Consider the following 24694-nt stretch of genomic DNA (forward strand, 5'->3'; position numbering starts at 1 on the left):
TTTTAGAAGGGTGTAAACCAACGCCTTCAGGCTTGGCTCTGTCTGCAGCATTGCCATGTGCAGGTAACAGCTTTGCATAATGTCGTGTTTATGTAATAGCGGTTACACTTCATGAATATTTTGCATCAAAAGTCTGTTTGGGTTTCTTGTTCTAGATATAAAAAAACAAATCCAAATGTGGAAGTGATATTTTATAATAGGCTTCAGGAGAAAGAAGGATGCAATAGAATCATAATATTTAAACAAGAAATATAATTTTCCTTCTCCATTACATATAAATATGCTAAATTAACTGCAGTTTTTACAATTGAGTACGATTTTTTTCCCTCCTGTTGAGTGCTGCAGACAGATTAGCTTAGTGAAGAGAAAAACATTACTTTCCAACATTAATTTCAGGTTTGGAAAATAAGACTTCTTATATTTTGGCCTATTACTTGAAGATGTCTATTCAAACCGCTTTTGAACTTGGATATCACAGCTTTGCAGCCGAAGATAGGGTGGTATTTGTATACCAGAAGACAGGCTCTGGAATCACATTAGGCAGCAGCTAACCAATTCCAGAAGATTTAAAAAGAGAAAACTAAGTGGATTATCATTTTAAAATGTCATTATTTGGATTTGGAAAGTAATGCAGATGAGCTTGTTAGGCCTGTGGCTTTGAGATAAAAGCCTCTCATTGTCAAAAACTCTTTCGACAGATTAGTATTGTCCTTAAAAAAAAAAAAAAAGAAACCCAAGAAACCCAGTGGCCTGCTTCCCTTGTCCTTAACACCAGACTGCATTTATCAGAAGCCGACATTAAACAGGTAACCTGACATCATCTACATCTACTTGCAGCATCAGCTCTTTGGACCAAGGTATATCACTTCCATTGGTGTTCTTTTTGATGATGCAAAGGCTTGCATCCTCAAAACGTGAAAGGTGAGAATTCTCTGAGGGTGTTTTTGTATTTGGACAAGCATGTTTTTGTATTTGGACTGGGTTTGATGACTGTGGACATGACCTACTACTAAACGTACATGGTAAATGTGCATTTCAGATGTTGTGTCAGCAAGTGTGTTGTAGCTACTGTGCAAAATCAGGAAACAAAACACAATGTGTTAAAAACAGAGAGTGTTGTTAGATACAACAGATAGAAAGATGTATCAGAAACTGTTAAAAATACACATCTGCCCAATTCAGATGAATGTTGATAAAGTATCAGACAACTTGATATCACCTCTTTAGCAATTTAAGTATTCCTTACCAGTGATCTGCACTTCCTGAGAATGGAGAAACTTGCTTTCACCCTGGAGAACCATTGTTTTTTACATATTGTGCTTTTATTACTTCTTATTTTAATGGCAATTCTCAATAACACAAACAGAAGGCCCCAGGATAGCATTCTTTCAGGCAGCATCCCACACATATGCTTGCAACATTCAAATGTTTCTTTTTCTTTAGGAAACCTAAGATACACATACATTTGCACAATTGCAGAAAAAAGGCATTTTAAGTTTACTGCTTACTTGCCTGAAACTTTTCTTGATCATTATGTGGTTGGTGACTTTGAAGAAGGGGGCGAAGAGCAAGTGTCAGAGTGCCAAATTGTGGTGCTCTGCCTTGCCAGCTTATGGCAGGTGTGTTTTGGGGTCTGAGACACAGTTTCAGTGAGGTACAGATGCTAATTTTCCTTTTAGATGTGACCCTGTCTTAGATGGAAGTCGTGTCTGCCTTAATTATACATGCCGTAGAGGCAGAGTGATGCTCATACTACTTATGCTGATGTTATGTATAATTAAGAAGCATAGTTAAATAATTTCAGGCAGGAATATTTATCCAAATTATTTTGCTTTTTTGGAGCCAGATTTTTTGTTCCCCCTGGCCCATCATTCTGTAAGTCCTCTAAACTGCAGCTTTTTTGAACTTAGTTGTGGCGGTTGGATAAGATTTCCTTTCTGTTATGTTCTGAGTGAGCACTTAGCGGCAGTGTATGGAATTCTCCAAGTAGTATTTAAATGTAAGTCTTCATTGTGTGAGAAAGGTTTTGAATATAACCCTGAAGATGCAGAAGTGTTAATAACTTTCCCTGGATAGAGCAGCTAACTAGAATAAATACTTGCATCTTTGGTTTTAGATTTTCATGTCTGTCATTTAAGCAGCAGCATCTTAACTTTGCCATCTATAATAGGCTCTGTGCAGGCTTTTCATTGGTGAAAGTAGCATTGCAGTGTGTGCACATGCTTGTGTCTATATGTAACAATAAATAAAGTTTAAGCTCTAGTTTGCCTCTTAAATATATTGCCAACATGTTTATTTTTTAAGTTAAATCTGTTGTAAATCATGAATAATTTACATTTATTGAATAAAAGATGATGGAGACAGTGCTGGAAAAAAAGTTATTTTATTATATGGCTACAAATACTAGGTATTAATAAACCTATCATTTTGTCAAAGGAATTTTTAACTCAGTAATGTTTTTGAATGTTCACTGAAGAATACCTTTACTTAACCTAAAATTTTTTATTAATACATGTTCTCCCAGAGGTGAGGGCCCTAATAATGTACTGCTGAACACTTCTGCAGGCATCAGTAATGGCTCCCTAATAAACACTGTGGTTGAAAAATTATACTGATTTCTCATGAGCAGCAGAAGAAAGAATCCTAAAAGAAATGGGAGAGGTGGAAAGGGAAAATGTTATAATGGTGAAGGTATTTGGAGTGAGAAGATTATAGCAGGAAGTGATGTGGTGTGTGTTCTTCAGCTTAACTTGGTGTATTCTTTGCCTTGTGTTGTTCTTGAGCTCTGTGTGTCATGGGAAAGGTGATGAGTGGTGCAGCTATCAAGGTGGTGTGCTCTCAGGGCAAGCTGGATTGTATGGAACTGTTCTAAGGAAAGTAAAATCGTCAGTCTTCTCTTCCTTCTGCTTGGATTGATTGGGGTTTCTTTTCAGAATTGGATGGTTATTTCTTTCAATGATGGCCTTGTAAAATATAAGATGTGACATGCAAAACACTTTCTGTTTTGGGGTCCTGTTGTTTTTTAACTGTTGATCCAGGAGTGTATATGTCTGTATTTTCAAGGCTCCTTATCCCAGGGCAGAGAAATTTCTGTATTTAGAGTTATAAAATTTTGTAGGTCCTTAATCCCATTTTTTTCCGGTCATACTCATTAATCCTCAGTGGAAACCAGTGTAATTTATTTTTTTACTTCTGCAGTAATGAAATTTGCCCAGCCCCATGCAGGACCTTGCAATATGTGTATACTTTGTTCTGCGTCCCCTTAGAAACTAAAGCAACGTATGGGTGGAGGAGTATTTCAGATAAAACACCTTTTGGGAATACATTTTATTTTAAACCATTGGCATTGAAACAGGTTGAAGTTTCTAGGTTTTTTTTCTCTTGCCCACAAAGAAGCAGGTAGGCATAGGTGAGAACTTAGTAATCATTATAACTTATTTTGAGGGGACTTAAATTCAATGTGGGTTTGATCATTGGCTGGCATAAAAATTTAAGCGCTGTTGCTGCTCTGGAAAATTTTGTTTTTACCTTCTGAGCTGGAAAGAGTCCAGAAATACACAATCCTATACTACATCTTAATGTAATAATGCAGTAGATTGAAATAGACCCTACAGCAACACTTGCATTTCTAAGAAGTTTTTTCTTTTATCACTTACCTTTTTTGAAAGGTAATTTTGGAAATTTTGAGAGTAGCATAACTTATATAGATAGAACATGTTAGACCATAGTACTGTATAGTCTGTAGGCTGCAGTCCAAGTGGCTGGGGGCTGGAAATATCTGATGAATTAGAAACGTAATTTTCTATTAGCATTTATCTTTTGTTGCATAAAGCTACATACTATTGTAAAGGCCAGCAAAGCATATAACACTTCAGTGATTTTGACAGGACAGATATTTAAAAATATTTTAAAATATTGGTGACTGAACAAAAATGCTGTTTTATCACTTTCAGTTTTCATTGGAGAGAAATCTTTTGGATTTCGTTCACAAAATCACATAGGATGTGATCATACAAAAACTTGCAGAACTTCTGTTAAATTTCAGAGCAAGGTAAAGATTAAATAAATGTAATAATAAAGTGATAAATAAAATCTTGAGCATAATAAAAGAAAAAAAAGAACCCCCAGAGAGTGCAAAGTTTGGGCAGCAAGCTAGGTAAGATTTACACAATTCCTTCAAGCATTGTTAAATCAAGGCCATCAGAATAGGGTGGTAGATTGGGTTTGGTTTTTTTATGTGGGCAAGTAATTCTTTTTCCTGGTGAAACAAGTGGAAAGGGACTTTGCTGGGGTCTGAGGAGATTGGTTTTTGGAGTGATTGGAATTGCTCAGCAGATTTCAGAAGGTAGTGTGTTCTGTAGTGAGAACTTGTCTTCTGGATTTATTTATTTCATATAAAACTTTTACTATAAAAATTGATGTACAGTCACCATTTGGCATTTTTCCTTGGGTAATAGTAGCTGCCCTTTGTTTGCAGTCATGAGGGATCTGTTAAGGAAAATTGGGTTGTTTATTGTACGTGTTCTAAATAGTGATGTTCTGTAGCTTAGTAAAGAGAGTGAGCTTTAAAAATGTATCTAAAAGAGAAGGAATAGAAGTCTGTTGCTCAAAATATTGCATGGCCTTTTTCTGTGCAGTACAAGAGGAGATGCACTAGGACATGCAACCAAACATGGTAATATAATAATGATGTATGTTGTTATTATTATTTTACTTGAGGTAACTGTACTTTTTCTGCAGACAGTTCCCCCATAGGCTGTGTGGTTGTAAATCCACCTTTCAGTGAGCAGATGAATTCATTGGTACTTTCTGCAGACAAGAAGGAATGGACCAGGCTGGCACTGCATTTGTCTGCTGAGGTTTTTTAATATTTTGTCTTTGGAGGTTAGGTAGTATAATTTAGATTTACATATCTTGAATACCTTTGATATCAGCTTTTTTGCTTTGACTTTGCTTCTGTAAGGCATGATTATTTTTTTTTCCCCGAGTAAATTGATAAAAATATTGGTTTTAATTTTCCAAAATTCTTGGGTTGTCTCTAGCTTAAGCCAGTCAAAACTTCTATATAGCTGTCTACCTGATATACTTACTTTAAACGTGCAGGGGATAAAGGATGGCCATTTTAGTGGGATTTCCTGAGAAATGGAAAGGTGACTGTATGTATTTAAACATTAAGCATGTCTGCTCTTAAGCTATCCATTACAAGATTAGCTTTCAGTGGCTATGAAAATTAAATAAAAGTTTATCTGATTGTCTGCAGGTCTAATGCTTTTGTGTTTTTTTTTTTGGTGCAGTTATATGAAAAGTACAGTAGAGATTTCTGATTAAAATTAGGCAGTCCCCTGCAGCTTATTTGCAGGAAGATTGTGAGTGTAGCAGGATATTCAAGGCAAGGGATGAGGAGGCAATGGTATTACTGGGAATATTTATACCTAGCTTGAAATGAAGGGGAAAGCACTTTGCAAAATGGTGATATCAGATTAGCCATGTTATTTCAAACATTCAGTTATGATTCTTTGCCAGTTAATTATGGGTAGTTTTGAATTTATTTGGTGGATGAAACTTTTGCAATTTTAAGAAGCCAAAGGTTGATTGTAACTAAAAGAATGTAGTATTAAGTTTCAAGGAGTATAATAGTAATGATATGTGCAAATGTCTCAAAAATTGTAGTAAAAACTCTGTGAAGCAGCTGACAGAAAAATGATAGATTGTTTACTCAGTGGGGAGGAAAAAAAAGGATGGAAATTGAGAAATTATGAAAAGAATAAGCTTAGTCTAAAATATCTGATTTCATAGGTGTTCAGGGCTATGACAGGGACTAGTGTGAAGTGAAGGGGGAAGAGCTTGAAGGAAGCACAGCACGGAAATCAGAAGCATAGAAGAGAGTCATTAAATAAAAAGGTTAAAAAATGTATATTTGAAACTGAATCTTAACTCATCTTGCTTCCTGGTTCCAGAAAGGCAGCAGTAAAAACAGAACTAAAAAGCATTTGTGAAAAGAACCTTGTCTCTTGCATTCAGATGAAATGTTAGGTTTTCTGAAGTCATTGCAAGAGGAGCTGTGCAGGGACTGAAAAGAAATTTTACAGTGAAGATCTATCCAGTAGCTGTCCACCAGTGACTCAGTGTCAGAACAAGCACCAGCTCACATCATATCTCCTGGCAGCCTCTGTCTCCTTGTGGACACTCCACTGATCTTTTGGATCCTGATGGGCTTCAACAGCTTAGGGAGCCGTGTGATTTTGGTAATACACATGTAATTGGTTGTTACTCAGTGTCATGCTAATCCCATGAGTTACAGAAATTTTTAGTTTCTCTGGAGTAGGTTTTACTGGATACTCTGTCAAACCTGGTTCAAGTTATTTGCATGATTTCTTTGGGGATAAGTTTTACTGAGGGAAGCATCTCCTGCAGTGACGAATGTCTTGAGATTGCTGCTGCTGCTCAGAGAGGGTTCTTGAACCTGGGGAGTGCTGAGCTGGGCAGGGACGCTCTGACCTGGACTGAGTGGTGCACAAAAGGCTGCATTAGCATTCTCATCTGTTCAGCCTGGAGGCACATGTAGTCCTGATACTAACTCAAGGATAAGCTGGGAGGAATTACCATTTTTAAATATAATTTCAAGGTCTACATATGTTAATGTGTCTCTCACCATCAGTCTTATTATTCTGTATTTCTTTTAGTGTCTCATTTCCTTACACTCACCAAAAATGAAAGTTGTAATGTAAAGAGGGGATGATGATATGAGAACATGAGTTTAAATAGATATGTTTTATTCTGATTTACTCATAAGTATTGAGGAAATTATATCATTGCATTTAATGAGTAAACTTGGTTTTGTAGATAGTTAAAAAGCAGAGTGTGTATGCTTAAGAGCATTGTCCTATAATGGTCTTTTATTGCTTTTAATTTTTTTAAAGTTTTTGTTTCCTTGGAGAAACACGGATCTTCTGGTTTAAATGCTAAACTGGTTGGGTTTAAATGCTAAAGATTAAAAAAAAAATCCGTATAGTTAGAAATTTAAAAAGAAAATTTCAAAGCTTCCTTCGGACTCAAGAACATTGAGCATAGTGTGTGCTGCTAGTCCTTTACTTCATTTATGAACTAATTTTCAGGTAGACAATTCTATGATATTCAAGTCTGCCTGTGAAAATAACTTTGTTAAAATATAAAAAGATTTAAAAGGCAGATATCCTGGTCAGAGTCTGTTACAGACCATGTCTCTTTTGTTTTCTTCCTGCTGCTCAACACTCATTTAAAAATTGATTTAATTTTTGAAACTCTTCTTTGTTTAAATTTTGCATTCCCCACCGCATCAAGTTACAGTCCAAGTTCAGGTTCTTTTCTGGAGGAACTACATCAGCAGTGGAGGCTCTGAAATATGTAAAGAAGTTAACATGTATAATGCATTTTAATTGAATAGGAATTAAAATTGCCTCTAAATGTGCACCTTTTTAGGGACCTCTCGGTTCCCAAGTGTAAAATTACTTTTTGGGATTTGAAATATAGGAGAAATAGCGCCATGTGGTATAGACTGGCAGTGGTGTTATGCTACTACAAGTCAGGAAGTAAATGTCAGTGGGTGACTAGGAGGAAAGAAGTAATTACCATATAGAAAATAATATGCCAGCAATTCAGATATATCAATTTGTTAGTTAATTAGTGGATGAAATCTGCTTTTTTCATAACTCATATTGCTTAAATAGTATATATTTGGTCAATTAAAAAGCAATTTTGTATGATGAACACTAGCTTTTACAGGGCAACCTTATTGCACCAGGACTGTTTGTCTGTATTAGATATGACATAACTGCTAACCAGGGATGACAAGCTTCTGTAATTAACTCTGCCATCATCAAATATAACCTGCATGTCTACTAAAAGATAAGCTGAACTGTGAACTTTATTCCACTGTCTGTATTGCCCAGATCTTCATTAGCTAATTTCATCATAGTGATGCCTTTTTGGGACTACCTAAAAACAAAGGCCAGAAAAAATTAAGTGAAGAAAAAGTGGTTATATTTATTAAAGGGCCTTCAGGTATATTTAGGGCAGATGAAGCCCCCCACAGGGGCTACATCTAAAAATGACAGGTCATGTGTTTCCATACTTTTATAAGTTTGGTCCGTTTGCATATTGGGGATTAATCTTCCAATTACAGCTTCAGGTAATGAAGAGATTTTACCCCAAGTTTGCTGCCCCCCAAATCACTTTTGTTTACATCTCTTGGGGCTGAGACAGTAAGGTGTCCTTGATTCCCAGGCCTAGAGAGGAATTGTTTTTTCTGACCAAAATGGGAAAACAGTAGCTAACACTCTGTATGGAGTTTAGAATTATACACTAAAGAATTGCAGGATTACAAATATATGAAAAATAGAAAAGCTGAAATCCTAAGGCATCAACAGAAGCTTGGATGTTTCACTTAGATGTAGACATACAGTATTATGTGTCTTAATCTTGGACTATATCCCATATTCAGTATTTGAGATGACTGTACAGTTCTCCTGAAAGAGGTGGGGAAAGTGTGCTTGTCTAGGAGTATCCATGTGCCTTCAGCTGATGTTTTAATGATCTGTTTTGCTGGTGAAATTGAAAGTGGGTAGAGCAATATGTGAGCTTGTCACTTGGTTTTACTGTCTTGCCTGGAAATTTTGGGTGGGTGTCTGAAAACTTGAATTGGAACTTACTGAGAGTATTTTTCTGAATGCTGTAGAGTAAAAATAAAAGGCAATTCCAGGCAAACTTCATGCAGTAACGGTTGCAACGCCTGTGTCTTCACTTTGAAGTGACAGGCCCGGTGAGATGGCTTGACTATGTGAGGCTCAAAGCACTGTGTTTAGGAAAAGCAGGGCTTGGTGTGCCTGCCCTGTCAGAGAGATGAAAAAGAGCATGGGACTGCATTCTGGTAGTCATGGACTCCTTGCTGAGAGGGCTGAGGCTGTGTGCTGTGTGTCAGTAGGTTTGTCTGTGATGGAGGCTGACAGTGCAGGCATACCTGACAGGAATAGGAGATATATCCTTGGATTCTGAAAAATTTTGTTGCCAAAAAAAAATTCATGTTGCTCTCATTGCTTATGTATTTTCATCTTGACACCATAAGTTTCTCTTGGCAGTTTCTCTATCCTATAAATATTGCTTTATGATTCCAACTGATGCTTTTTTCCAACCAAAATATGTGCTTTTCAATAACTGAGTCTTTCTCTTGGGTACAGGAAACATTGTGACCATCCAGGCGGTAAAGCATTATTGGAGAATAATCTTACTTCTTTATGAAATAACCTGGATTTTGGCATTGAAAGAGGGGAGATAAGTAGTTTCACTCTGAGAACATAAAATGTGATTGATTCTCCCGGTATTTGCAGGTGCTGCCGTTGGAGAACAGAATGAAGGACAGCACACGTTTCCCCCAGGCGCTGAATGTTGGGATGGCAATAGTCATGGCGCTGTACATCTCGCTGGCCACCCTAGGGTACATGCGCTTCGGGGATGAAGTCAAAGGCAGCATAACTTTAAACCTGCCACAGGATAAGTGGTAAGTGCCTCTGTGATTGAAAAGCAGTATCCTAGAAGGCAGGAATGTTGGAAAGGTTGTCCCATGCCTCGGTGCCATCAGGGTGCTCAGACTTTTAATGTACCCACAGTAGAGCTGTGGTCCTAGCCAGTCATTTCTTCCATATTAAAAGGACTTGCATAGGGAGGGTGATCAATGATGTTATAAATCATTCCATCTCTAGAAGGAGGTAGTTCCAGAACTGTTGAAGGAAGGAATATGCAGTTTGCAAGAAACTGTCATGCAGTTTTGAAATGAGCAAATTTTACCTTGGATATCCTGGTAATATTTTTAGTGTAATCACTGAGTTTTGCAGGTGGCCAAATGGAACAGAAGATATCAAAGATGGATAGGTTTGTAGTTCAAGCGCAAGTCCATGGATAGTGTATATGCTGAGCTCCTATCAGGAGAATGAAGCTTATGTTGACCTCGAGGATACTACAATTTTTTACTTAGCTGTTTTTTTTAAGGTTATGAGGGCTGCACATGTGACATGCTGAAGATGCACTGAAAATTATTTCAACTGCTGTATAGTTAGTTCTGTATCTGTCTGTGGATGGATATACTCTAACTATTCTCTAATATAATTTATTTTTTAATACTTTTGTCTCATAGGCCTAAAATTAGGTGTATCAGCAGTGCAAAAGTGCTAAAACTGAAAAGTATTTCAATGTTTTTATTCTGATCAAGTCATGTTTTGCAGGTTATATGCTTGCACCTACTTCCTCAATGTCTCTTGTAGTAGTTTATTAAAGCAGTGAAATCTCAAATTACTGGCAAAAAAACAACTGCTGACTTTTTTATTTTTTGAAAAAGAGGAGAACACATGTAAAGAATGTTCTCAATTTTTAAGCGTTACTTTTCCACGTTCTTTTCTTCCTTTTCATTCCTTGGAGTCAATGTGAACTATGCATTTTTAATATTTTTAAGAAGTTTTGTTTAATTGCCAGACTGATTCCAATGTTTAATACATGAGAGTATAAAAAATGAGTCTTGAAGGATTAATGATTTTTCATTGCTAGAACTTTCATCTATGTCTTACTGCTTGTTTGCTTGCTTTGTTTTTATATTGCTGTTGTAACAACTGAGATTTGGGTCCCTTCCCAAACCTTCCCGAACCTTCCCGAACCTTCCCTTCCTGAACCTTCCCGAACCTTCCTCCATCCCTCCCTCCCTCCATCTCATCCCAGAATTTCCCTTCTTTTCTTCCCTACCATGCTGATATTTGAGGATAGTGCTCATCATATATATTTATATCCTTTCACTGTGCATTCACACACAGAAGAAGTTTAGCAAGGGAGGGCAATCCCAATTGCTGCTACAGGCTGGGCAGAGAGTGGATTGAGAGCAGCTCTGGGGAGGAAGTTTTTGGAGTGTGAGTGGATGAAAGTCTTTTGGAGTGTGAGTGGATGAAAAGCTCATCATGACCCAGCCACGGGCACTCACAGCCAGAAAGCCACACGTGTCCTGGGCTGCATCCAAAGCAGCGCGGGCAGCAGGGCAGGGAGGGGATTCTGCCCCTCTGCTCTGCTCTGCTCTGCTGAGACCTCACCTGCAGGGCTGCATCAGCTCTGGAACCCCCAACACAAGAAAGATGTTGACCTGTTGGAACATGTCCAGAGGACAACCTGAGATGGTCAGAGGGCTGGAGCACCTCTCCTATGACAGGCTGAGAAAGCTAGGGGATTTTCAGCCTGGAGAAGAGGAGGCATTGGGAAGACCTTACAGCACCTTCCAGTACCTAAAGGAAGCTTACAAGAAAGCTGGAGAGGGACTTTTCACAAGTGCATGTAGTGATAGGACAAGAGGTAATGCCCTTAAGTTAAAGGAGGCCAGTTTGGATTACAAATTTGGAAAAAGTTCTGTAGTGTGAGGGTGGTGAGGCACTGGAACAGGTTGCCCAGAGAAGTTGTGGACTCCCCATCCCTGGAAGTGTTAAAGACCAAGCTGAATGGGGTTCTGAGTAACCTGATCTAGGGAAAAGTACTACGTATGGCAGGAGAGTTGGAACTGGATGATCTTTGAGGTTCCTTTCAACCCAAACCATTCTGTGATTCTCTGACATGAAAAAAAAAAAACCAAAAAACCGGAAATCTGCAAATGTTTAATGTATCTATTCTGTGTGATGCAGCTGAAAGGAAAAATACTTTCATTTCTAGTATAACATGGCAGTCCTTGTTTATAAGATTAGTGAAAAGCTTGTTATGAATGGTAGCTTTGGGTTTATTTGTGCCTTAAGAGAGGTGTTATTACAAAACAGGGAGTGAGAGGAATGTGGAATAAGCTGAGGTTGCTACTCACTGTTGTTTTTTATTGTGCTCATGCAGGCAACAGAATGAACTTTATTCTGCATCCCTGCTGTCTAACAGAGCTGTTCGCATAGGAGTTTTCAAATAGCTCTTGGCTACATTGCAGATGTGATGATGATGATGATATTTGTGCTGATGGCTTTGCAGGCCTAATGCAAGGAAACAGATAATAAAAGAGATGGAAACTGGTGCTCTGTAGGGTTGGAAATTGGCATTGTAAGTGTAATAACCTCAAAGCTACTCAGGGCACATATCCGCAGTTAACAAAGTCATCTGTTTTTGTCTTACCCTAGAGAATGCCCCAGAGCACCAAACAAAATTAGGAGAAGCAGCTCGGTGGGTGCGTTTAGGGATTGTGATGTACGATGCTGTTGCTGTGCAGGACTGTGGGTCTACCTGATAGGGCACTGAGGGACAAATGGTTGCAATTAACTGGGCCAGCAAAACAAATTTCCAGTGAACCGTAGGACAGTATTTTGCTATTTGATCCTCACATATAAAGCCAATAAGTTGCCAGTTTGAACCAGAGAAATTGCAAGGAGCAGAGGAATTTTTTAATAAGAAGACAGACAGGCAAAAGACGTGGAATGTATCTAAGCAGTGGGACTTGGCTTATGTGGTTAATTCCAGCTGGACAACCCCTGTCTTAAAAATAAGCTTTTCCTGATAAAGAAAATTAAATTAAAATTTTGCCGCTTTCTGAGTTTTATTTGATGTTCTCACAGATGAATTGACTGGAAGGCATACACAGGCCCTAGACTAGTTAAGTTCTTAAGTTTAATTTAAATGGAGGACTACTTGTATTAAAAAAATCCTGCTAGATTGGTGCTTTACGATAAATGACTTGGTGCTGTTCTATTTTAGATGGTATTTGGGAGTACAAATTGTCACTCAGCATAGTATATTACTTAGAATATGTGTAAAATTGACTTTTTAAAGAGTAGTTTTCAGTATTTGCAGATGTCAGTTATAGAAAATCTGCTGTAGTACTCGTTAGTGTCCTTGGTTTGGGTCTCATAGATTCATAAAATGGTTTCAGAGGAACTTTGAAGATCATCTGTTCTGATCCCTGTGCCATGAGCAGAGATATCTTTCATAAGACCAGGTTGCTTCAAACTCCCTCCAGCCTGGCTGTGAGCACTTCCAGGGATGGGACATTGGCAGCTTCACTATCCTCATTGTCAAAAATTTCTTCTTTGTTCTCGTTTGGGTTCTTGTTTTCTGGAGACTGAATATGAAGGTTCTTTCCACGACCTGTTCTTTGTTAAGGTATTAATGAGTCTTTGTGCAACAGTTCCCTTACTGTGCATCCCAAAGGTTAATGACCATACAGACGCTGGTGTGTTGAAGTTTGACAAGATTACGCATGGGACTAGTTCAAGTGATAATTATTGCTCTCTTTGGTCTTGCTGTGTTGTTCTACAAGTTTTGTTGCACTGCTTGCCAATGTTTCTACCCTTAAAATGTGTATAATGAAATAGAAAATGAAGAATTGAAAAGAGGTTTAGCACATATAAATGATTTAGATTTTTATCAAAAGGTAGCCTAAGGAGTCATCTTTTTCTGATTGGAGTATAATATTAAATTGCTAGTAAAATCACCTCAGTAATATAAAAATCATTTTTTTAATTTGGAAAGTTTTAATCCTCATAGAGCTTTAGAAAAATTGTGTAATGGCGATGCTTACTAATCCTGTTATTGAATATATTTTAGAAATTACTTTTGTAAATGCTTGGGGTAGTCTGAAGCCTGAGGAGTAGAGGTGAATTCTGGGTATCTGGTCAGCTTAAATTTAACCATCTAAAATCTATCTAAACTTCTGGAATAAGGACAGTCTTGCAGAACTCTTGTTCCCTCTAAATTTCTAAAAGCTGCTCAGCAGTCAAAAAGATGTATGTCACAAAAGCAGCAGCTTCTAAACTAGCTAGACCATTATGTCAGCATGTAAATTGATGTAATAGCTTTTCTGTCCATTTCAATGTGCCTTTGGAGATTTCCTGAGGTGTGTACAGTGATGGCCACACTTTTGATACAGATAATTTAAGACCTATTGGTCAAAATATATTTTTTTAGTTGAAACTTATTTTTCTTTTCTTCCTAAAATCATAGAAAGTATGATGGAAAAGAGCTGAGGTGTACAGATAAAAGTTTTGCCATGCGGTGCCATTTGGCCACAGGATAAGGGGCCAAAAGTAGTCCTGGCTGGATTTTATTTACTAATGCAGATACAGACTGTGATACTCAAAGAGAGAATGCTTTAAGTGACCCCTGCCAGGCTTTGAGAGATACAGAGATTAAGGTCCTATTTCTTCTTTTCCTACTCTTGCTGGTATTTTTTATTTTCTTACTTAGGCATTCACAGAATCACAGAATCACTAGGTTGGAAGAGACCTTCAAGACCATTGAGTCCAACCTATGCCCTAACACCTCAACTAAACCATGGCACCGAGTGCCACATCCAGTTTTTTATTAAACACATCCAGAGATGGTGACTCCACCACCTCCCCAGGCAAACAATTCCAATGCTTTATCAATCTTTCAATAAAAAACTTTTTTCCTAATATCCAGCCTATACTTCCCTTGATGTAGTTTGAGGCTGTGTCCACTGGTTCTGTCAGTTGCTGCCTGGAGAAAGGACCAACCCCACCTGGCTGCAGCCTCCTTTCAGGGAGTTGTAGAGAGTGATAAGGTCACCCTGAGTCTCCTTTTCTCCAGGCTAAACACCCCCAGCTCCTGCTGGCCACACTGTTCCTGACACAGGCTGGGATGCCCCTTGGCCCTCTTGGCCACCAGGGCACTGCTGGCTCATGTTCAGCCGGCTGTCAGCACCCCCAGGTCCCTTTCTGCCTGGGCACTGTCCAGCCACACCGTCCCCAGCCTGTAATGTTGCAGGGGGTTATTGTGGCCAAAATGCAGGACTCAGCTCTTGGATTTATTAAACTTCATCCTATTGGGCTCTGCCCATCCATCCAGCCATTCCAGGTCTTTCTGCAGAGCCCTCCTACCTTCCAACAGATCGACACACGCTCCCAGCTTAGTGTTGTCTGCAAATTTACTAATGAAAGATTCAATCCCCTCATCCATGTCATCAATAAAGATGTTGGCTTTGCTTCAGTTGAACATCTTTTTAAGAACTGAAGCAATGAACCAAACCCTCACCCAAGATTTTATAGTGTCTATAGAAAGAAAATCATACAAAGAGACTCAATTTCTGTCAGTTTGCTTCAGTTAATGACAAATGCTTGTAATTAATGCAGCACAAATTAAAAATATATCTAAATTTAAACCTGTTGGAGGCATGGATAGCTCTTTGTAATTTGTTTACTCAGCCACAAGTAACAGTGGTAAGGATGTCTGCCCTTTATTGGAAGATGTACTCTAGTTGGCTTATGTTCTGCAATTTCTTAGGCAGTTAAAATATATTCATGTTTTCTGGAGAAAAAAAAATTTCATATATATATATATGTGTGTGTGTGTGTGTGTGTGTGTGTATCTCCTTAGGGCCATTATCAAGCAAATTTTTTATGAAGAATTTGCAACTTACATAACTGTAAATGTTTTCAACAGGTTGTATCAGTCTGTAAAGATTCTGTACTCCTTTGGGATTTTTGTGACATACTCGATTCAGTTCTACGTCCCTGCAGAGATTCTCATTCCAGTTGTCACCTCCAGAGTGAGGCAGAAGTGGAAGTTACTCAGTGAGCTTGTGGCAAGAGCACTGTTAGTCTGCTCAACCTGTAAGTATGTGCAGAACATTCATTAAAAAAGTTGCTGTTACATTTTGTTGGGACCCGCTTATTTAAATATATGTTTTGTTGTTTATTTTTCCGGAGGCTAGCAAATCTGAAACTTTGTTTCAGTACTTCACTACATTTTGACTTTTATGAACAAATGAAACTAATGTTGTATTTGTATTTTAACCACATTTGTTTTAGTAGTTGTGGTGTGACCAATTATTTGACAACAATATATTTTGCTGGTAATACCCTAAAGCTGCCAACTGGAAAATAAACCTTTCTCAAATAAAACTTTTTAAGTGAGATTCACATTGCTGAGATTTGCCAGCATTTATCTATTTGATCTTCAGTACATGCTTGTTGTGGGGAAATTGTTTCTGTTTTGTTGATCTGAGGATTATGCCTAAAGGTGTGCTGGGTCTGTATCCATAAAGTAGCATTGGCAAACATGGATGCCTGGTCACAGAGTTTCTGAAGTGCTACTTATTTTAGGATAATGCTCCAAAGTAGTTTTGCATCTCTACCTTCACTGCCTGTTATTCCTGTTGTTTTTCTTGCTTGTCCCCTAATCTTCCCTCCTGCTGTGTCCCTGCTTTCTCACAGCTGCTTGAGATGTGCTAGTAGGAGTCAGCAGAGCTGACATTGAATGGTGAGTGTGGTCTCATCCAGGAATCAATACTCCTGAAGATAATGAACTGTGGGGGAAGTTCAGCTTTGCCTTTGCAGCTCCCAGCCAAAGTGCTCAATAACATAGCAACCTTTTCTCAGAGACATTATTTAAAAAATTGTTTCTAGTACAAAGATGGCTTCTTGACTTGATCATTTGTATTGAAATGAGCTGTTAACATCTTAAATTAAAACAATCAAAACTGATAAATAAGAAAAAAAAAGCTAAACCTTGTGTTTTAGGGGAAAGTATTGATGAAAGAGAAGATATTAAGTTTATTGTCTCCATTCCCTTGATGAATGCAGTAGCTAATGTACTGGATGACACCTAAGGATTGTTGTAAAAGAAAACTTTTAACGTCCATGAGACTTTCTTAAGGTCAAGCTTTTAGAGAAAAACAGCTTAATGTCAGTGCAATTTAATTACTACTGTAAGCAAAGAGAAACACCATCAATCTAATAACTTGCAGCTCTGAAAATACATCTGCTTTGTGAAACGAACAAAATAAAAAGAAAACCCAAATTTTTCTTGAATGAGGAAGTACATATCTCCTGAAGCATCATATAGCTTATTTCATCTATTTCAGGTGATGAAGGTGTTAAGATTTTAGGATTGAGGCTAGATGAGTAGCTCTTGTGATACTTGGGAGACATCTAGATCAAAAAGCTTCAAGGGTCAAAACACTTCTTAGATTCACCAGTAAGATCTCAAGTCCTAACCACGCCTTGCTGTCATGAGGGCCTTGACTTCTACTCAATCTTGTTTCCCTTTATGTGCCCCTTACCACCTGCCCTGGTAATGATATGACAATAGATTTGAAAAGCTAAAAATGTTGTATATCTAAACTGTGGCTTACAGCCAAAGGCTTCAAGGATTTATAGGTGAAAGATAGTTCCATATATGTGTCTGATGAGAAGAGCCAGTGGTGAACAGGCTTAAAGGCAGATTTCCAGATTGACTTGGGAAAATTACAAATGACCTCATAATAGAAATTACTTCATAATAGGTTTTTTCCTTAATTTTATATTAACCTTTGTAGTTTCTGGGTAGTTGGAAAAGAGAAAACTGAGAAACAATGTCCAAAAGGAGAAAGTAGAAAAAGAAAGGAAATTAGCTATATATATGTAAAGATACATATATACAAAAGATATAGCTATATATAGAAAGATGTAGCATTAGAATGCTTTGCCTTTATGTCTTTGAAAAAAATACGTATACTAAAATTGTACCTAGTGTTTGGCATTGCAGCTTATCTGTGACATGAATCTCTGAAGTGGAGCTGCTGAAGTGTTACAGGTATTACTGGGATATTTGAGGATATTGTTTGCTGCAAGGCACAAAAAAGTAACATTAAAAGTTTGCTCTTAAAGGTTTGATATTTGCGAAACTGTTGTGTGATGTGTTGTGTTAACCTAATGACATTTCAGGTTTTTCCCAAGTGGTTTCTACAACTTGTATGCATGCAGTACCTGTAATACTTTTTCACCAACAATTGTGTAAGCTCCCATGCTTACATTCATCTTCATTTTTCATTGAAGCACTGGTTTTAAACAAAATTAATTCAAACAGCATCACTTTTCACTCAGCTGCACTTTGTCTAACTGCAGAACACAGTTCCTAAAATGATTCAGAAAGTGTTTCTTTAATAGAAAGTAAAAATCCAAAACCTTTTAAATTGAATTTTAGAAATTAAATGGTTTTGATATCAGTGACGGAGTATGTTGTAATGTCTGGACCATTCAGAGGTCGTACACTGATTAAAGGGAATCTGCTTGCTTGAAAATAGTTCTTTGAGAAGAGGAACTTTAGCTGTGGTCCTAGTAGCACATTAGCTTTTTTAGAGAGAAGACATGAAAAATCACTTATTACTAATTCTTGGGACTTTTGCATTACTCAAACATTACGTCATTGTGTTATTGTTGGAGTATATGAGAAACATTTTTTGGAAGAAGCCGACCAGGAGTCTATTATGTCATTTTTTTCTGGTGTGATAAGGTTTGTTTTAAGTAAGGATTTGGCAACTGACTGGGGAGGTAACACACACCGAAGAGCCATCTGTGTTACTTAGGGTTTTTCATTACTTACTTGCTCACTTTTGAACACTTAGCATTGCAGGAGAATGATCACAAGAATCTTCTGCATTTTTGGATTTCCCTGTTCTTCTTCTTCAGCTTTTTTCTGTTTTGTTTGCAAGAGACAAACATCTCTTTGCTTGGATTTCACTATAGATGGTGTAGCAAGTTGGAAGATCCCACCATACGTCCTAAATCCTAACATAACCCATTGTTTTACAAACTAGGTGAGCGCCTGGTGCACTGAGTGGAGGGGTGAGCTAAGCTTGTGCTAAAAGTCCAGCCTAGAGCTGGAGCCTGGATCTGGTGGATGCTGAAAGCAGGTGGGAGCTGGATATCTAGCTAGCTAGGCAGAAATAGGATTGAAAGTTGGACTAAGCATCACTGTGGTGGGCTAAGTTAGAAATTAGGAGCACAGGAAAATAGAAGGAATAGGACAAGAGTCCCCACGGGATTTGGAAATACGCAGGTGCAATTTTGTGTGGGTGCCGCCTTGGTATTTGAGGTATTTGAATGTCAGATAACCTCAGTGCTTTGAAATATTTGCCAGGGTGAAATTTTTATAATGTTGAAAGTATTTACCCTGATTTTGCATATTTAAAACCCATGTCACAAATATAGTTAGGATCTGTGTTTGCGGCATCTACCTGGGTGAAGGTTGGGCATCATGCCCAAGGTTCAGCTCTTAGCCAAGCCTGTTACATGATGGGATTGTATGTCCAGCACATTGGGATTAACTGTTAAAGTGTGAAGCTTTCTTTGCTTCTGAAGGAACTGGACCATCCTGGATGAATTTTTAAAAGACCATTTAATATTTTTATGTAGAAAGCTGTAAGTTTTATCTTTCCAGAGGTCCGCTTGTCTCAGAGAGCAATAAAAAAAACCTTTTTCTGCAAATCAGTTCTGTTATGCCCATTGCTTGAAATAAACTGCTGTTTCATCATGAGTGTTCTTGCTCACTTGTACTGAGATCATGGTGATTCTGGGAGGGGAAAATTTGGAGAGGTTTTGTTCAGCTTAAGCAATTAATTCCTCCTGTATTAAAAGCTTCAAAATATGCTGAGAACTTGGAGATTGAGAGATGATCTGCTAAGCTTTAGTCAGTGTTGATGCTAAATGGCATCAGACATATTCACTTCTGATGCCTCACAGTAGGAATTGTGGTAAAAAATTTAGGATGAGGCAAGAATATAAGTTTCCTCTAGAATGAAAATGTAAATATCTCACTGTCTAGGAAAGGCCTCCTCATATCTTCTGACTGAAGGACGCTGAAATTAAATCTTGCTGGATGTGTTGGAAGAAGTATGGGGAAAAAAAAAGTAGTATTGAGAAAATATTTCATCTGAAAAGGTGGCAGCAAGTACATGAAGTAAAGGAATAAAACAGAAGGGAACAATTCTAGCATTACTTTCATTTTTAAAGAATAAGTTGTATTTGATTTATTAAAGATAGTAAGGAAAGAATTTTTTTTTGGTGAATTGGTAAAAGCTGCTGAAGAATATCAGCAAGTATAATGGAGAAAACTGGAGTTGAGCATTAATAGTATCTTTCATCTACACAAGAAGTTTAGAATATTATTCTTTTAATAGCTTAATTTAGGGCTGTGTTCCTTCAGCCATGGTTTTCCTGTTAAAAGGTAAATTAGGAAATACTGCATTTGCATGTGGATGTGGAGATATCACTTGAATTGTCAGCTGTTTTGATTATTACCTTGAAATGAAAGAAATTTAATTGAAGGGCTGATCCAGCTGAGCATGAACAGAGCTGTTACTGAGCTGCTTGCCATTAAGTCTGAGCTTAGTGTGTAATTTTACCAAGAGGAGAATAAATGTATTACTCAGTTGAGCTTATCAGTTATGTTTTCTAAATATTTCCCTATTTGAACTGTACCTGGTTTTAGAAAAGAACAGTTCTTCATGCTGAACAATTAGACACAAGATAAAATTATGTTTACTAGATGTCTTACACTGTTTATTGACGTTGTGCCAAAAAAAATACTTGCTTAGAGTAGCTGCAGGAGAGGTAACATGAAGGAGTTTTAAGGTCTAATAATGCATATGCTTAGGATAAACTAATAATCATTTATATAGAAGAGGCTTATGTATCAGTTATTAGACACAGATTTTTTTAATAAGAGTTGGTAATTTCAGAGAGTAATATTTATGACAGAAAAGGGGAACAGTTAAATTAGTGATTTAGGAAGATTACAGATGGGTTATAAAATATTTGTGTGGACTGCTAACAGGTCCATCAAAGTGGGCTTTAACACAAAATAATTGTTTATGAATTGCCAAAGGAATAAAATAAAATATTTTATTAATTCAGTTAATTTTCCCCACTGTGTATTGGGGTTTTATCTGAGGCTTTTTTGGATATGGGGAGCTGTGAGCATAATTCTTGCTTCCAAGTAGAAGATCCTGTACTGTGGTTTTAAGTTGAGAGATGATCATTGGGTGGTTTTTTTGCCATATGCTTGGGCATAAGAAATAGATATGTGAAATCAGATTTTTTTTCAACCCTTTTGAGTAACTTTGCAAGAAGAATGAAGCTCTTAATTTCAGGGTTAATATATATTCAGGGTTAATATATCCTGATTATGAGTCCTTTCTATTTATGTGCTGTTAGCAATTGTCTTATGAGTTGCCATTGGTGTAGGCATCAATTTATTGACATATAGGAACTTATGTTCTTTTTAACAGTGCAAACATTAAATTATTTTTTTTTACCCACCTTTAATATATGGATACCAGATATCTGTGGTTTATGATTAATGCTTACATATTATGGTTTATTTGAATCAGCCACAGAAGTGTTTCTTACTGCTCATTGTTCTAGAGACATTAATGTGTGAATACATTTTCCAAATAAAGCCGTAGGGACTAGTAGAATGGTCTAATGCTAGTATTCATCATTGCAAAATTTTATATTTTAAAAGCTGTATATAGAAAGTTCAGGTTGTAAAGTAAATTCCTGAAAAGCTAAAACAAGTCCTGCTTTATCTGTTTGGGGGTTTTTTTAATTACTTTGGTGTATGTAGTATTTCTTCTGTTCGGGTGTTAGTTAGGTTTCGGAATGAATTTTGATTTTGTACTTCAGATTTTGGAGTACATTTCTTTAAAAAAAAATTATGGGATAGAAAGAAAAGTATGAGCTTGAATAATGGGCGATTGATATATTCAAGAACTGTCTGGACATAATCCTGTGCCATGTGCTCTGGGGTGGCCCTCCTTGAGCAGGGAGGTTGGACCAGATGACCTACTGTGGTCCTTTCCAACCTTACTCATGTGAGTTTGTGATTGAGGTGAAAAATGGACTTCAAAATTTTGAAAGATTTGTAATAAGAAAATTAAAAAGTAATTTAGGGTTTGTCATGAAGTTTGCTTGATTTTTGTTCTGCAACATTTGTTCCATAATTTGGAAATGAAGAACAGATAGTTTAGCAGTTCATTCATGTATTTTGAAGCAGTTGATCATATTCTGGAGCAGTAATTATTTTAATTCCTAAATTATTTGCATTAATTTTTAATTAGTAATTTTTTAAAAAACAGTTTATGATTCCTTTTTGAAGACTCCTTTGTAAATTGTATTCACTTATGGTGAAGTGCAAGTAGAAGATTGCTAATACTATTTACAGTGTAAACCGACCTGTGAGTGGCTGCTCTGGAGATTTGAGGTCACGCTTGGCATAAATTGCTAAGTGCTCCATGTGTTAACACTTGTCTGCATGTAGAACTCTGTTGTCTGCACCTCTACAGCTGCAGAGGTTAGCAAGGCTAGACTCCTCGGAAGCAAGAGAGAGGAGCAGGTGCTTGGAATGGCACACTTTGTCTCATCTGGTTTACAAATTTGCTTCTGGACAAGTTGAACTGGACCACAGCCCTTCTTTGGCATGTTTGAAGGAATATAGGTGAGAAATATAAAATATATGCAGCATTTGATATGATGAATTCTTCTCAGGAGGAGTGAGAAGTGATGCTGAATATCAGGCTCAGTTGCCTGCAGTTAAATTCCATTTTCCCTTTCTAATAATAGTTTTAAAACTAATCAAGCCTGCTTTTATTTTTTAGTTCCACTCTCTGTTTTCCATCTGTGCTTACAAATATACTGAAGTGGTGATGTAAAAGTTCTTTGTCCAAATAGCAAAAATATATATTTTCTCTAGCTCATAGAAAGTGAACTTCATTTGTAATATTTCAATAATTCATGAATTTGTGTTTCTCCATTATTTTAGTCCATTATATTTCTATGCATGAACTGACTTAGAAGAGAAGGTCATTTATCAGGTTTCTTCTTAAATGTCATACACGAGCCAGTGATTTTCTGTCATGCTTAGTGAGTGGAGCAGCTATTTTTGTATGTACCCCTTATGCATTTTACATCTATTCAGTGCTTCATAGACTTGAAATTTCCTTTAAGATCCAGAGTTTCCTAAGGGGAAAGTAAAGGATTCAGCAGATGGAAAAACATCAGTTTCTTAGTGCACAGTTAAGAGGAAATAGATAACAGTGCTTGGCATTTTAAAAATCTCCCCATTTTTTCCCAGGACATTGGCATACGCTTTCCTTCCAACACAGAATTGAAAAGTATGTTGAGTTCGTGGACATAGCAAAAGTAGTAGCATGTCGTGCTTTGCTTAGTTGGTTAATCTGAGTTGAGTGGTGTTGAATATTAATCTATACATTTTCATTTGATAGGTCCCTCAGTGTAGATGTTGGGATTATGAGCAACATTAATTTGCTGATGCAGAAAGTCTAAGGAACCTGTAGCACAAATGACATCCCAGTCACTTTTTAATCCTTTTGCTTTCAACATCATGTTCAAAGATTCAGTAGTTTGTTCTTTCCTGTTGTATCCTACAAAAATTATTCTGTCTTGGTTTTTCTTTAAACCTGGAAGTTTTCCTAGAGCTGGCTTGCAATGTCAGGCACAAACAGAAAAGCTGTTTTCTAGAGTTTAGGGGATGGGGAGAGAAAGAGTAATATTTTATAATATGTTTTTATGATATGTGAATCAAATTAGCATCTTACTACTTACAAATGTAGAATATCTTCTCTTTTGTCTTTGGTTTTCTTTATCCCACCACAGCACATAATTCCATATTCTTCATCATGCTAGCTCTAACATTCAGTCAGAAAAGAGCAGATTGGCTTCACTGATCAGCACACCCCCCCGTTCTCTGTTTAACTGTTCTGTGTATTTTTTCCTTCAGCAAGCAATGGAACATACTGTGTTTTGACTTGCAGTAATGCTCACTAATAAAAGTCTTCTGTTGTCACAATAATGTTGTTTTGATGTCAAAATTTCTATGTCTTGTTCTTTGAGGTTGAATGATGTTCTTATTGAACACGTGGTGTTGTGGTAAGGTTATCTCAGCTATAGTTCTTCCTTCAGTAAAAGATACCTTGAATCATTTTGCCGTCCTACTAAACTGGTGTGAACCTCCTTACTGAATACTCCTTCGTTTAAAGTCAGATCTCCAAAAGAATTATGTATATACAATTATTCCATCAACATTTCCCCCCACAAGTGGCTTTGTCTTTGCTGGAATAAGATCAGATGCCATATTTTTGTTCTTATTCCCCTCACTGGTACCTCACCACGATCTTGTTGGTTGCATCTTCTGTGACTTTTCAGATTTCAACCTCCCATTTCTGCTCTTTTTGTAAAGCCTCTCACTCTTGTGTTCTGTGTTTATCCACTACTTATTTAATAACCATAAACTTTATATTTTGTAACTTTGCTGCATTTGTTTTTCCATTTTTATTTCTATGCCTTTCCCTTTATTTTATGTTTTAATTGTTGGACATAATTCATCTGTGATATCAGATAAGAAGCCAGAGGATTATTAGTATAAATTCATCAAATGAGCCATTACTATTTGTGACAAGTAATCAACTTGACACGATGTATTCCAGATGTAAAGTCTAAGTGGTGAAGGAAGCTTTTATGTGGTTTATGCAATTATCTAGTTTATGTTTACTTTAATTATCCCTATTTCATAGCTACACGCTATATTTGTTGCTGGAAGGGAAAATTATTGCAAATGCTTGCTGCAAAGTGCACCACTGAGAATATGGCAGGAGTTTAATTTTAAGACCTGGTACTTAAGCGTATAGACTAGGCTAGAGTAATTTACTGTTGAGTTCAATGTACATTCTAAGTGTATGTGGAGTGTGATTTAACATTTTGATCCTGTTTCAAGGTGGCCACATAGAAGTTACTTACTTTATGGAAGTGTCCAGTAGAATTAGGATGCAGCTCAGAGGCATGAATAACTTTTGATTACAGAAGCACAGATTCTAGGTTTATTACTTTTAGAAAAAAGAGGTAGTAATTTTGGACTTCACTGCGTTAATTAA

The 24694-nt window shown here is 37.1% G+C and overlaps 1 protein-coding gene across 1 annotated transcript in view; it reads left to right on the forward strand.

Annotated features, from left to right (window-relative positions):
• The window catches only part of SLC36A4 (solute carrier family 36 member 4), an 85216-nt gene that overhangs the window by 27028 nt on the left and 33494 nt on the right, over window positions 1–24694 (forward strand). Inside the window, exons 9-10 of the mRNA XM_084201353.1 lie at window positions 9363–9532; window positions 15427–15596. Coding sequence (XP_084057479.1) covers window positions 9363–9532; window positions 15427–15596 — 340 coding nt within the window. The remainder of the gene's footprint in view (window positions 1–9362; window positions 9533–15426; window positions 15597–24694) is intronic.

This window comes from Fringilla coelebs (assembly GCF_963513975.1).
Source record: "Fringilla coelebs genome assembly, chromosome: 2".
In the NCBI taxonomy this organism is placed as follows: Eukaryota; Metazoa; Chordata; class Aves; order Passeriformes; family Fringillidae; genus Fringilla; species Fringilla coelebs.